Source organism: Chiloscyllium plagiosum, chromosome 29, assembly GCF_004010195.1.
Source record: "Chiloscyllium plagiosum isolate BGI_BamShark_2017 chromosome 29, ASM401019v2, whole genome shotgun sequence".
Taxonomy (NCBI): Eukaryota; Metazoa; Chordata; class Chondrichthyes; order Orectolobiformes; family Hemiscylliidae; genus Chiloscyllium; species Chiloscyllium plagiosum.
The window spans coordinates 39496231-39511620 of NC_057738.1; the positions used below are offsets into that span (position 1 = coordinate 39496231).

A 15390-nucleotide genomic window follows, 5' to 3' on the forward strand; every position below is an offset into this window, starting at 1 on the left:
GGTATGACAGCCATTGGGGGTGAGGTCACATGTCATAATATTCAAGGGTATGGGCCTACTGCAGGGAAGTGGGATTAACGTAGGTAGTAGGATATTTATGGTGATACCTAGAATAACCTTGATGGGCCAAAGAGCCTCTTCTGTATTGTATGATGCTATAAGGGGACATGGGTAAGACCTGTAGACTGTAACTTTTCAAAGGTTTCTGAATCTAGATTCTGTTGACTTGGACCTGAAAACTTAACCCACGTCAAGAAAAACTGGAGATGTCAGTGATGGGGTTGGAAATTCTGCAATCATGTCATCTCTGCCATTTTAAAATTCAGCTTACAGTTTCTGTTCCAGAGAGAGCTATGCAAATCTGGGCTGTGGTATTTAAAAGGGTACTTTCTTTTTAAAACAATCCAGATACCTGATAATGAAACAGAATTCTGTTTTTTTAGATCTATAAAATTAACTAAATCACCTTCAATGCATCTAGTATTTGCAAATATAGAAATATTAAGTTATTAAGCTCTGTCCTGGTTGATTGCATTCTTTTCTCATGCTTGAGTGATGATTAATGATTTAAACATTCAGTAAAATCTGATGTTCGAAGGCTGCGTTCACCACGTGCCACAGAAACCTGCACAGCAGAACAAGATTGATTGCTGACACAATATTAAATGGATATAATGATTGCCTACTTCAGCAGCTCCAAAGTTTTGTGATCCAGGACCAGCCTGGGATTTCCAGTCAGGTCTAGTTCTTGCAGTTTCAGTGGCAGATTTTCAGGCAACGTGATCTCGGTCAACTCATTACAGCTCAGGTCAACGCACTACAGAAAGAAGTATACAGGCAATAGGTTTGGCTGGATTCCAGTTCATCAACCTCCTGTTTCCCATACTTACAGTGTTATGCAAGATTCTGTTAACTACTGCCTCAGGCAAAAATCCAGGAGAATTATGAAATGTACTCTTGCAGAAACCATGAGCACCTAAGCTTTCTTTCTTTCTTTTGCTTCTGACTGTACGGGTGAGTTAACAAATTTATTTCTGGTTCAACAGACTCCCAAAAAGGCAGTTATCACAAAAAAGGAATGTACAGCATATTTCTGAGTTAAAGCTCTCAACTGTACATACCAATTCCCTAAGTGCAAGTAACTGGTTTTGACCTAATTCCTGAGTATCATCTTACTTGTGCACACTCATATAGAAAATATCTACCATTGTCAAAGCTTCAAAGTCTTGATCACAAGCATTACAAGAATGGAAACTAAAAATATTATTCTATTTGCAAAAGTAGGCAAAAGGATTTGTAAATTTACAATAAATAAGTAACTGAAATTTAAAAAAAATGCCTATACCGAAATCCATCATAAATTTGATCCTTGATTTAATTGCCCAAGCAATAAATTTGTTTCCTCTAAAGAAATCTAATTTAGATGGAATATGAATTTATCAATGGTCTTCCTGGCAACTAAAGAATAATGTTCTCCTAAAATATGTTTTTGCTTTATTTGATCCAGGCAAATCACTTTTTCTAATTCTGTGAATTGACCTACTTAAGCATCTAGATGCAGATTTCAGAGATCTAAACAGTGAGGGCTTCTTTTAAATTAAGAATAACCAATTCCATTCACATTTGTAACATTTCAGATTGCAGCACATTCAAAATACTCATTTAATCAAATGTTTCAGTTCAGTCTCGTAATCACTGACAATAATGGATGTTAAGGACTAATATTAGACCATTATGTTGAGAGCCCATAACATAATCCAGCCTCAATATTTCAAATCCGTGTTAACAGCTTGAACTGAACTGTCTAAATTATATTCTCAACGTAACAGATGTTGTTACTTTCAATGCACTCTCGCAGTTAAGAATTGTGCATTTTTCTTTTGTTTCCCTAAATTGAAACAACAAAAGAACCTGATGAACATAACAGAGAATCAGTGCTTGAAACCTGGTGCGGTTTCTGGGATAGAAGAGAAAGTTAGGTTCAGGAAACCTGCTGTGGGTTCAGCAATGGGTTCTAATACAATCGGTTATCACTTAATTGGAATTAAGAAAGTAAACTGAACCTTTATGTTAGGGGATAATAGAGAAATGACCAGTGAAGGCCATATTAAACAGGAACAATATACAGTTCTTAGTGTTGGTAAGAGATTGAAGGATATCGTGAGAAGGAAGGTAAAGTTGGTTTAAGTTAATAAAAATAGTTTAGGTTTAAAGTTAATAACATATTCCCATTATTAAAATTTCTAATTTTTTCTCTTCTAACCATGTCATACTGGTACAGACCAGAGTCAACAACACATAATTTAAAAATCTGGAATATATTGTACAAAACATTCACAATGTCAGCTTTTCAGATACCAATTATTAAATCAGCAAAAAAAAACAAAGAACTGTGGATGCTGAAAAATCCAGAAACAAAAATAGAAATCACTGGAAAAGCGCAGGTTTGGCAATGTCTGTGCACAGAAAACAGAATTAATATTTTCGGTCCAGTGACCCCACCTTCAGAGCTCCAAAAAAGGGACGAAAAAACAGTTATCGAGTCAGAGAGATGTACAGCATGGAAACAGACCCTTCGGCCCAACTCGTCCATGCTGACCAGATATCCCAACCCAATCTAGTCCCACCTGCCAGCACCCGGCCCATATCCCTCCAAACCCTTCCTATTCATATACCCATCCAAATGCCTTTTAAATGTTGCAATTGTACCAGCTCCCACCACTTCCTCTGGCAGCTCATTGCATACATGTATTACTTTGTATAAAAAAGTTGCCCCTTAGGTCCCTTTTATATCTCTCCCCTCTCACCCTAAACCTGGACTCCCCGACCCCAGGGAAAAGACTTTGTCTATTTATTATATCCATGCCCTTCTATAAGGTCACCCCTCAGCCTCCAATGCTCCAGGGAAAACAGCCCCAGCCCGTTCAGCCTCTCCCTATAGCTCAAATCCTCCAACCTTGGCAACATCCTTGTAAATCTTTTCTGAACCCTTTCAAGTATCACAACATCATTCCGATAGGAAACTGACCAGAATTGCACACAATATTCCAACAGTGGCCTAACCAATGTCCTGTACAGCAGCAACATGACCTTCCAACTCCTGTACTCAATACTCTGACCAATAAAAGAAAGCATACCAAGCGCCTTCTTCACTATCCTATCTACCTGCGACTCCACTTTCAAGAAGCTATGAACTTGCACTCCAAAGTCTCTTTGTTCAACAAAACTCTCTAGGACTTTACCATTAAGTATATACGTCCTGCTAAGATTTGCTTTCTCAAAATGCAGCACCTCACATTTATCTGAATTAAACTTCACCTGCCACTTCTCGGCCCATTGGCCCATCTGCTCCAGATCCTGTTGCAACCTAAGGTAATCTTCTTTGCTGTCCACTACACCTCCAATTTTGGTGTCATCTGCAAACATACTAACTATACCTCTTATGCTCGCATCCAAATCATAAGTGTTAACTCTGCCTTCTCTCCACAGATGCTGCTAGATCTGCTGGGGTTTTCCAGCAATTTATATATTAAATCAGAATTTTCATTGTCATTTTTAAAAAATGTTTTATAGATATCAGGAGTTGGATGTATTTTCTTGCCTTAATTTCAGAGAGTTGCATCACTTCAGGGAAGACTTCAATACAGTTAGAATGTGCAATGACAGTGTGCATCCGCTTGCAGTTCGTAATGGTAGTTGGAATGGTTTTCAGTTTGTTCCCACTTAGATCGATTTCTTCCAGTTCTTCGAGTTTTGCCATTTTACTGTGAAAGATTTCATACATATTAATATAAACTTCATCACTCATCATCAGAGGAAAGGCAAGCATGTTGCCTCCAATTAACAATGTACTTCTGGATCTGTACGAGATGCAATATCAAAACACTGCTTCTATATCAGTGACACTGTGGCTCAGTGGTTAGTACTGCTGCCTCACAGTGCCAGGGACCCAAGTTCGATTCCAGCTTCAAACGACTGTCTGTGTGGAGTTTGCACATTCTCCCCATGTCTGTGTGGGTTTCCTCCAGGTTCTCTAGTTTCCGGCCACAATCCAAAGATTGAACTGGCCATACTAAATTGCCCATAGTGTTCAGGGATATATAGGTTAGGTGCATTTGTCAGGGGTAAATATAGGGTAGGGGAATGAGTCTGAGTGGGTTATTCTTCAGAGGGTCAGTAGTCTGTGTGGGTTTCCTCCAGGTTCTCTAGTTTCCGGCCACAATCCAAAGATTGAACTGGCCACTAAATTGCCCATAGTGTTCAGGGATATATAGGTTAGGTGCATTTGTCAGGGGTAAATATAGGGTAGGGGAATGAGTCTGAGTGGGTTATTCTTCAGAGGGTCAGTATGGACGTTTTGGGCTGAAGGGTCTGTTTCCAGGGATCTGTGATCAGTGATCAAACACCAAAGGTTTATGGCCTGGGAGAATAAAACTTTCTTGGGAAAGCTACATAGATGAAAACAATTACAAGAGCTATTAATTTCCAAGAGTGGAGAAATGGTTAGAGTCATACTCCCTTACTACCAACTCTATAGCCACATCTAGACAACTTGCTGTGTTCACACAAGTCACTTCAATGAAAAATCTTCAGCATGTGGCCAGTGGAAAAAATACATTTTCATTGGCAAAGTGGGTTACAGGAATCTGTTCACATGCAGATAGAAAGAACTGTATTTATGTAGCACTTTTCAAGATCACCTATCACAGTGCACTTTACATCAAAAAAATAATTCTTTAAGTGTAGTTATTGTCATAATGCAGGAAACATTGCAGGGAATTTATGCTCAGCAAAGTCCCACATACAGAACTATGATAATGACCAGACACGGAATTTACTTGAGAATCAATTGGAGGGTAAATATTGGTCAGGACGTCAGTCTCCAGTTTTTTGCTCGCATTCTGGATTGGGACTTGAAACTGTATTCTTATTACTCAGAAGTACTAACTGAGCCACTATTGAACATAAGCTCATCTCTGAAAAATGAATCAGATTTACATTTATATTGAGTTACTGTTTATTCATTTGGTAAGAGTTAAAAAAAAATGAGCATAGTAAATAATATCTTCAGCGACAGAACACTTATCATCCAGCCATTCATTATTTTTAGAATTCCATTTTATTGTCACATGTACTCAAGTGCAGGGATACAGGAGTACAGTGAAAAATGTACAAAGTCACCATTCCTGGTGTCATCTTATGTATGAGGGTATCTAGGTACAAAATCTTAGGCAAAAAGTAGAAAAATAAAAAAAAAGTTCAAATTACAGTTTGTTGTTAGCCACTGGCCTGCAGATGCTCCAGACTGGGCTTAGCATCACTCAGTGATTTTTTCCAAAAGAATCAAAGAAATATTACAGCACTAAAGAAGTCCATTGCATCTATGTTGGTTCTTTGCAAGAGCAACTTAGCCAGCTCAGCGGCCTGATTCTTGGCACATAGCTTTGCAATTATTTGTTTTCAAGTAATTGTTCAATTTACATTTGAAAGCTATGATTGAACCTGTCTCCACCTCTCTCTCGTTCCAGATCCTAAACAAATTCACTGCACAATGTTTGACATCATACACGACTTCAGGTACTGAAGCAGCCAAATTCATACACAACCAGAGCTGTACAAGATTCAGGCATGGGCTGATTAGTGACAATTAACATTTGTGCTACACAAGTGCAATGCAAAGACTATCTCTGACAAGAAAGAATCTAATCATCTCCCCTTGACATTTAATGGAATTACTATTGTAGCGTCCCCCATCATCAACATCCTACATTACCAACAACATAAGCAACAAATAAACAATTTAATTCAACAATATAAGTACTGCAGCTACAAGAGTGTGGAAATTCTGAAAAGAACAATTCAATTCTTGACTCTCCACTTGCCGGATGTGCATAACACTCAAGAAGCTCCATACCATCCAAAAGCAGGCTACTTATTTGGTACTCTATTCAGCACCAAGGCACAGTACCAGTACGGTGTTTACATTTAGAAGATGAACCACAGTAGCTCAACAAGGCTCTTCTTCTAACATCTTTCAAATCTGTGACTTCTAAAACCTAGAAGGTCTTAGAACCAACACATGCATAGGAACACCTGCAAAGATCCCTCCAAGTTACACACAATCCTGACCTGGAACTATATAGTTGTTCCTTCAATCACCAGATCAAAATCCAGGAACTGCCTCCCTACTAACAATATGACTGTCCCTACGCCCCATGAACTGTAGCTCACCATTACACTCTCATTACCAATTAGGGAAGGCCAATAAATGCTGGGCTAGCCAGCAATGCCCACATTCCATGAACAGAAGTGCTACAGAAAACAAAAACCTCATGTTATCTTTGAATAGTTAATTCGCTGATGCTTTTGTTATAAACTGGAATCCTCTGGTTCTCAACCCTGTCAATAGGTACATATTCTCCCCATCTACTCTTTTAAGATCCAGCATGATTTTTAACATATTAATTACATCTCTTCTCAACCTACATTTTCTCTGAGAAGCACAGTTCTACTTCTTCAAGTTACGCTCATAGCAAAAGTCCCTCATCTCTGGCCCATTCTTGGAAATAGTTTCTGCATCCTAAATGCTTCCTAGCCTTCCTTAACTTTGCTATATCATCAAATTACTCCCTTATTCACTTAAGTCTGCTACTGCATTCGTGAGAATCACTGTACTCTATAAATAGCCACTGAGTGCAGCAATCTTTTAATAAAATTTTACATATGGCCATCAAACAACTTAGTTTTCACTAACACAATTCTCAAACGATAGAATTGCACAGAGAATTTCTCTATAAATTGTAGTTAGGTGTGGGGAATCGCACCTGGCTGGAAAGCTCTGGAGTCGGTTGTAAGCAAGATGTAGAACCTTAAGACAAGTGTGACCAGTAAGCAAGGGTACACATTTATCTGTGAGACAATTATTAGTTAGGTACAACTCCTGTAATGCACTGTTGCTTTCTTCAGACATGCAGGAAGGTGGAAGTATCTCCAGTTTATTTGCTGAAGCATTCAGACATCGTAAACTGTGGGAGACAAAAAAGAACTTCCAGTTACTTGTCAAATGTTAATGCATTAACTTTGTAAAGTTACGTATTTTAATGAAACAATCTCCAAAATGCTGCAGCAGGTCACTGAATCCTCAAACGTCAGCATATACATCAACCATTGAAGCCCACATACGGGAGTTGACTAATACACACAAGATAAAAGTGAATGAGCAACATTTGACACACAGGGTCTGCTCTATTTTAGCATGTTTTAAACTCCTGCAAATTTTTGTGACACAAACAGTTTCAGCTCTAATCACTTGCACCCAATAAGGTACATGAAAGTAAAACATGCATTTTTAGGTGAAAAATTGAGGGTGACCACCACCATCCTGATTTGGAATTATATTCCCATTCCACTGTTGTCACTGGTCAAAATCCAGCAACTCCCTCCCAAACAGCATTATTGATGTACCCACATCAATGGACTGCAAGCGGCTCAAGAATGCAACTCACATCACCTTCGCAAGGACAATTATGGATTGGTAACAAATAGTGGCCTAGCCAGCAACACCACATTCCAAGAAATGAATAGAAACAGCACAAAAATATGATAATCAACAATGTTTGTTAAAGAATTAACTCTAAATATTCCTTTTAGTGCTGAATACAGTACAAATTGTGCAGGACGGCAATGGTGACAGCAATTCATGCTCTGAACCACGAGGAGATAGCCAAAGAAGTACAAGCACACAATAGCATAGTTCAGCAATACAGTTTGACTTCCATGACTTTAAGGTTTTGCAACCAGTCATCATAATTTAGTCCATCCAGGGATGGATCTTTGAGAATGTTGACAGCCTTTCCTTGAGCTGAAAATGTGTTGCTGGAAAAGCGCAGCAGGTCAGGCAGCATCCAAGGAGCAGGAGAATTGACGTTTCGGGCATGAGCGCTTCTTCAGGAATCGGAGGAAGAGAGCTTTTTCAAGGAAGGCATCCTTGCAAGAGGATTCGCAGTAGGTTAAAATCTTCGAGGGGAAAGTGAGGACTGCAGATGCTGGAGACTCCAGCAACACATTTTCAGCTCTGATCTCCAGCATCTGCAGTCCAGCCTTTCCTTGAGAGCAGCCCAAACACTTCTGCAAAAATGGTGTCTGAACCTGGAGCAGCAACTAAAACCAGGAACTTCTCAACTGGATCCTAAGCAAACACCCTCTGGTTAAAAAAAACACACACAATAAATTACCTGCTACACTGGGTCCGAAGCAGACCCTCTGCAAAAATACACTGAACTGCAATGTACCTCCTCTACAGGGAAGGATCACTGAACTGGAAGCAGTCACAATCCACTCCACCAGACCACTCAAATGTAAGAAACCTGTGAGGAAGTGGGTAAGTGTGCTGGCCTGCTAGTAAGACTGAGACTAAGCGGTTTCAAGACCCCATTCCTAGTTTACTCCGAGCATGATTAGATTAGATTAGATTACATTACAATCTCTGGAGAACAAGATGGACAAACTCAGTTCACAGCTCAGCTTCCAGCGTGAACTGCGGGACTGCTATGCACTCTGCTTCACAGAAACTTGCCTCAACCCATCCATTCCCAACTGCGCACTTCAGGCTGATTGTCTTACCCGAGGACACTGTACGGTCCATACAATGGATAGAAAAACAAAGGATGGAGGGATTTGCTTTTAATCAACAATTTGTGGTGCATGGACATTGCAACCCTATGCAGCCATTGCTCCCCAATCCATCAAATGCCGCCCCTTCTATCTACCACAGGAATTTACCACTGCTATACTAACTGCTGTGTGCATACCACCACAAGCAAAAGTTGAGGGAGCTCTAAATGTGCTGTACTCCACCACTAACACCCTGGAAATGGAACACCTCAATGCCCTGTTTATTGTAACTGGCGACTTCAATCAAGCCAATTTAAGAAAGGTATTGCCCAAGTACCACCAGAACATTACCTGCCCCACCAGGAGCCTGAACATTTTAGACCACTGCTACACCACTGTGAAAGATGGCTACCATTCTATCCTTCACCCTCATTTCAGGAACTCCGACCATGTTTCTTCTCCCGGCTTACAGGCAAAAGCTCAAGCAGGAGACCCCCCTCGCGGATACAGGTCCAGTGCTGGTCGGAGGAGGCAGAGGATCAACTCCGGGGCTGTCTGGAATTGGCTGATTGGGCCGTGTTCAAACAGTCAGCAAGTACCTTGGACGAGTACGCCACCACCGTCACAGACTTGATCACCAAGCGGAGGACTGCATAACAAGGAAGTCAATCCAGGTGTTCCCCAAAAAGAAACCCTGGATGAATCAGGTCATACAGAACCTGTGAAAACCAGGCATGAGGCCTTCAGATCAGGAGACCCGCTCAAATATAAGGATTCCAAGTATGACCTTCGCAGAGCCATTAAGGCAGCCAAGGACCAACACCGATCCAAACTAGAGACCCAGACAGACACCCGGCAAATATGACAAGAACTGAATGACATCACAGGTTCTAAAAAGAGACAGTGCAAAATAGCAGACAATGACACATCCCTCCCAGATCGTCTCAACGCCTTCTATGCTCGCTTTGGGCAGAATTTCGGCGGAGAGGTAACACCTATTTCAACAAGTCCTGACGAACCTATCCCAACAGTCACTGCATCAGCGTCAGATCAGTTTTTCTTTGTGTGAATCCAAGGAAAGCAATGGGACAAGACGGAGTACCAGGCCGTGCACTCAGAGCACGCGCAGATCGACTGACAGAGGTCTTCCTGGACATCTTCAACCTCTCCCTGCAGTAGGCCACTGTTCCTGCCTGTTTCAAGAGGGTCAATATCAACCCTGTGCCGAAGAAGGCTCATGCAGCATATCTCAATGACTACTGCCCAGTGGCCCTAACTTCAGTCGTCATGAAGTGCTTTGAAAGGCTGGTCATGGCATTAATCAACTCCAGCTTTCCCAGTATTCTTGACCCACTCCAATTTGCCTATCGGATCAACAGATCCACGTCAGATGCCATATCACTTGCCCTTCACTACTTCCTATAACATCTTGACACCAAGAGCAGCTATGTAAGAATTCTACTCATTGACTACAGTTCAGCCTTCAACGCTACTATCCCCTCGAGACTGATTACTAAACTTAGTGATCTCGAACTAAACCCATTCTCTGCAACTGGATCCTCAGTTTCCTGACCCACAGGTCACAACCAATGAAGACTGGGGACAATATTTCCTCACTAACATTCAACACTGGAGCCCCCCAGGGATGCTTACTCAGCCCCCTACTGTACTCACTGTATACCCATGACTGCGTCACCAAGTACACTAATGCCATTTACAAGTTCATTGATGACACCACCATAGTCCGTCAAATCTCAGATGGTGATGAAACAGACTACAGACGGGAGGTGGAAGACCTGGAAAAATGGTGCACTGAGAATAACTTAGCTCTCAATGCTGGCAAAACCAAGGATCTCATTATTGACTTTTGGCGTGATGCTACTCATGCCCCCCTTTACATTAACAGCACAGAGGTGGAACAAGTGGAGAGTGTCAACCTCCTGGGAGTGGTCATCCACAACAAGCTTACTTGGACTCTTCATGAGGATGCACTGGTTACAAAGGCCCAACAATGCCTCTTTTTCCTCAGGCAGCTGAGAAAATTTGGCATGACGGTGAATACCCTTGCCAACTTTTATAGGTGCGCCATTGAGAGCATTCTGTCTGGATGTATCACTACCTGGTATGGCAACTGTACCATTCAAGATTGGAGACAGTTACAGAGAGTGGTGAACAAGGCCCGGACAATCTCAAAGGCCAAACTCCCATCTCTAGAGTCCATCTACAAGGCCCGCTGTCAAGAAAAGGCCACCAGTATTCTCAAAGATCCATCCCACCCTGGCAATGTTTTCCTACAACCTCTACCATCGGGGAGAAGGTACAGAAGCCTGAACAGACGTACCAGCCGGTTTCGAAATCGTTTCTACCCTACTGTTGTTAGAATACGGAATGGACTCTCAAACTCTTAGCATTCGCCTGTACCTGTGATTTGGAGTCGCCAGTGTTGGACTGGGCTGTATAAAGTTAAAAATCACACAACACCAGGTTATAGTCAGCTGTGATCACCTGATGAAGGAGCAGCGCTCCGAAAGCTAGTGCTTCCAATTAAGCCTGTTGGACTATAACTTGGTATTGCCTGTACCTGTGTTTTGGTTTTTGCTGCTGTTTACCTGTTACTAACTTACCTATGCTATTTACCTATGTGATCTTTCTGTATTGCTTGCAAGACAAAGCTTTTCACTGTGCCTCGGTAGATGTGACAAGAAATTCAATTCAATTCAATTCTGAAGTTTCAGTATACCCTGGTAAATCTGTGCTCTACATTTTCCAAAGTCAATCTATCATTTCAGGTGAAGCTGCAGAAATTTAATGCAGTACTCCAGATACACAGTTTGATCACCCATCATGACAACAATCGGCAGAAGCATCCATTTCCAATCCCCTTGAGATGAAGGGCAAGGTTTCATTACAATTTTTATAATACTTTTTTGTAATTGTGCTATTAGTAATTTCTGCAGACAGAAAACTAAATCCCTTTGCTCCTTCACCTTCATAGTCTTGCACCATTCCTAAAATATTATAATTTCGAAGTGGATTGCTTCACACTTCCCCTCATTGAATCTGATCGCCTTTAGCTATTTTACTTGTTTTGTCTATTTATGTGTCTGTGTAGGTTCCTGCATTTCATATTCAGCACAGTGTTTATTAAGTACAGTCATTGTTGTAACTTTTGCAGAGTTTACACACAATTTGTGCCCTGCAAGGTCCCATAAACAGTAACAAGATAAATGACCAGATAATCCAGTTTTAATGTTTGTTTAAAAATATGGTCGTCAAACAACTCGGTCTCTCTGCTTTTCAATGAGAGTCATGAGATCTGTTATGTCTATATGAATAAGTTTCAATTCAGCATTTCAGACCAAAAATATATCTCAGGTTATACAGTAATTTGTCAGCTCCAAAGTGAAGGTTACATGTGCTCGAGTCTACAGTGGGACTTGAACCCCTGACTTTCTAACTCAAACAGCGTGGTCGCTGTGCCATGATCATCATTCAACAATATTTAAAGATTAACTTTGAAATGCTTCTGATTACTGTTTCACTGCTGCCAGATTAGTCAGTAAATAATCATCAGATATAAATGGTACAAAAATAATTTGTGGTAGTCTAGAATTTATTACCAGTCAGCTTTTAGAAAAAGGTTCGAGGGCAACTCAATTAGGTGGTTGTGCTGGACGTCAATAACCTCTGTTTGTGCGCGCTCAAATCGTTCCGGAAGTCTCCGCAGCTGGTTGTGACCTGCCAGCAGTTTGCGTAAATTACTACTGCAGAACAATCTGACAAGGAAATGCACAATATTGAGTTCAACATTTCTTATCAGTAAAACTCTTAGCTCTGTCAAAAGCAATAAAAAAACCAGAACAATCCTGTAGGTAAGAAAATCTAACATCTGCAAAAGGGAATGAATATGAATATGGACCCTTGGTTGTTTTTTCTTTATCTATTGTAATGGCAATAAAACAGTAAACAAATTAGTACAATTTTGTTAACTGAGCCAAAATGATAGAGGTCATTGTAAAATAATAACATTTTGTACAACAATGCACAAATAAACAGTTTGCTGGATTTTCTGTATCTATACTCTGTCTTAATAATACCCCATTGGTTAGTATTAAGAGACTTCAAATCTTTTAGACTCCTTTAAGCAGATCTAATTGTCATCTCGTGGGCATCTTTGACTAATTGGCATCATTTTCTAAAACTATCATTGATTTCAGCTGATTATGCAATTATTAACAGTAGTCTGGACAGAGGCCAGAAAAGATATGCCCATTGTTGATGGCACTTTTCAATATTCTGTTTGGTCCCTGGGATCATTGATTGATTTAGGGGAAAACACTTCTCATTGGATTCCTATGACACTGTGATTGGATAATGAGAAAACAAATGGAAAATTTTATCTATTATTGATGTGTTTTAATGAATACTGATGGCTCTCTTTGACCTTGGGGTTGTCACACTCTTCTGAGCTCTACTCTCTCAGTTACCCACAGACACTTGCACCATACTGCCAAGGCATAATCCTTAGTCTTAAACTCTTTCAGCTTACACGTGTATGGTGATGGAGATCCTACTTTACTCCTCCACATGCAAAGGCTATTACTATACTTGCTGCACATGGATGTCTGCATAATTTCTTAGGATTGAACATCCTCAAAACATCAGCAACACTTTTTTTGTTTCAGCAAACATCACACATGATCCTGGTTTTTACTTGATTAACATGTTTTTATCTGTCTCCTAGCAAGAAATGGGAACATTGATCCCAAGCAGAAATTCTTTCTGCATCTGTTCAGTTATCAAAACTACCCATTTTTCATTTTCACAGCCAACTCAGTTACACCAACTTTTGGTTCCTACTATCAGCTTCTCCTTCTCCTGAGCATACTATCATCAAAGCCTTTGATTCCCTAAATGTTGTTCTCTCACTGGGCTCCATCTCTTTGTCCCATGACCCCGATTGCTGCAATCTCCCATCTTTGACACAAATACCACCTTTTATAACCCATTATCAATTCTGAACACAGGTCATTGAATTCAAAACTCTGCTTTCTCTCCACAAATTCTGCTAGATGAGCTGAGTTTCTCCAATCATTTCTACTTTTGGTTCATGTTTCTACAGAAACACAGAAGACAGGAGCAAGTGTAGGCCATTTGACTCCCCAAACCTGCTCCGCTATTCAATATGATCCTGGCTAACCATCAATATACTAATCCCACCCTCCTCTCATATCACTTGATCCCTTTAGCAATAACAGCTATATCGACCACCTCCTTGAAAACATAATGTTTTAGACTCAACCATTTTCTATGGCAGTAAATTCCAAAGGCTCACCACTCTTTGGATGAAGACATTTCTCATCTCAGTTCTAAAAGGTTTACTCCTTATTCTTACACTCTAAGCTGTGGTTCTGGGCCAAAGGTATTTGTTTGAAATATTAATTCTGTTTCTCTCCTCAAATGCTGCTATGTCCAGAATTTTCTGATTTATTCCACCTTCGGAATATGGTTTGTTCTCCTCCAATGTCTCCTTCCATTAGTACTGATTTCCTAATCCACACTTTCATCTCATCTCAATAATAAATGAACTTAAATTAAAATGCCTTTCACATTCTTTGAAGATTCAAAGAGCTTTGCGATTTTGAATGGATTATTTCTAAAATGTAGCTAATTCATCAGAGTGACCAAAATGTAAAATGCCATTCAGTTTTTAAAAATACTGTTAGTCAATAGCCACAATTCATCCAGATAGTAGCACATTTCAGTTGTCGAAAGACTGTGCACATCATATTTTCAGTATTTGATTTACTTACATAATTTATCAAATACGTTTTTAAATGGGCTTCGGAAGAATTAGTAAGTTACTTGTTTTTTTCCTGATACTAGTTCTCAGTTTACAGAACTTTCAAATTAAAAATATTTATTGATTAGCTAGTTACCAGTACTTATCAATAAAATATGCAGTATGTTACAAATTGTTCTTGTTGACTTTTCTCTTTATGCTGGCATTACAAGAACCAATGCTTACTTTGCAGGGAGTTCACAAATCTGATTGTGGCTGATGTCCAAGATCTCCAGCTTTTTACCTTCAAACACCCATTCAGGTAAGCTATCCAGTTTGTTTCTGCACAAGCAAAACATGTAAAAACATGATGTGAAAAAATATTAAAAACATTTATACTTTCAATAATGCCCGACTTGTAAAAGCTGTGTTAGTGTTAAGCAATGGTACAGTTTCCTCTAAACATTCAAGTTCCACTCAACAAAATTATCAGTCTAAAATTGGACTTGCACAGACGTGCTTTGCCTTTGGGAGAAATTCAAGTACTTCTGTCTGTGTGGCCGACTTCTGCGAGTTGCATATTGATTCTGTTTACCAATGTAAAGCTATTTAGCCAGGGAAGTCATAAGAATTGATTGTACTACAGTTCACATGTATTATCTTCGAGGAGAAAGTGAGGACTGCAGATGCTGGAGATCAGAGCTGAAAATGTGTTGCTGGAAAAGCGCAGCAGGTCAGGCAGCATCCAAGGAACAGGAGAATCGACGTTTCGGGCATAAGCCCTTCTTCAGGGATGAGGAAAGTGTGTCCAGCAGGCTAAGATAAAAGGTAGAGAGGAGGGACTTGGGGTAGGGGCGTTGGAAATGCGATAGGTGGAAGGAGGTCAAGGTGAGGATGATAAGCCGGAGTAGGGTGGGGGCGGAGAGGTCAGGAAGAAGATTGCAGGTTAGGAAAGCGGTGCTGAGTTCGAGGGATTTGACTGAGACAAGGTGGGG

At 40.3% G+C, this 15390-nt stretch overlaps 1 protein-coding gene across 1 annotated transcript in view; it reads right to left on the reverse strand.

Moving 5' to 3' along the window:
* Nucleotides 1–15390, reverse strand: part of LOC122564546 (PH domain leucine-rich repeat protein phosphatase 1-like) — a 193223-nt gene that overhangs the window by 21114 nt on the left and 156719 nt on the right. The window contains exons 9-13 of the mRNA XM_043719602.1: nucleotides 14642–14737; nucleotides 12234–12389; nucleotides 6825–7025; nucleotides 3602–3764; nucleotides 687–817 (exon numbers count right to left, since the gene is read on the reverse strand). Coding sequence (XP_043575537.1) covers nucleotides 687–817; nucleotides 3602–3764; nucleotides 6825–7025; nucleotides 12234–12389; nucleotides 14642–14737 — 747 coding nt within the window. The remainder of the gene's footprint in view (nucleotides 1–686; nucleotides 818–3601; nucleotides 3765–6824; nucleotides 7026–12233; nucleotides 12390–14641; nucleotides 14738–15390) is intronic.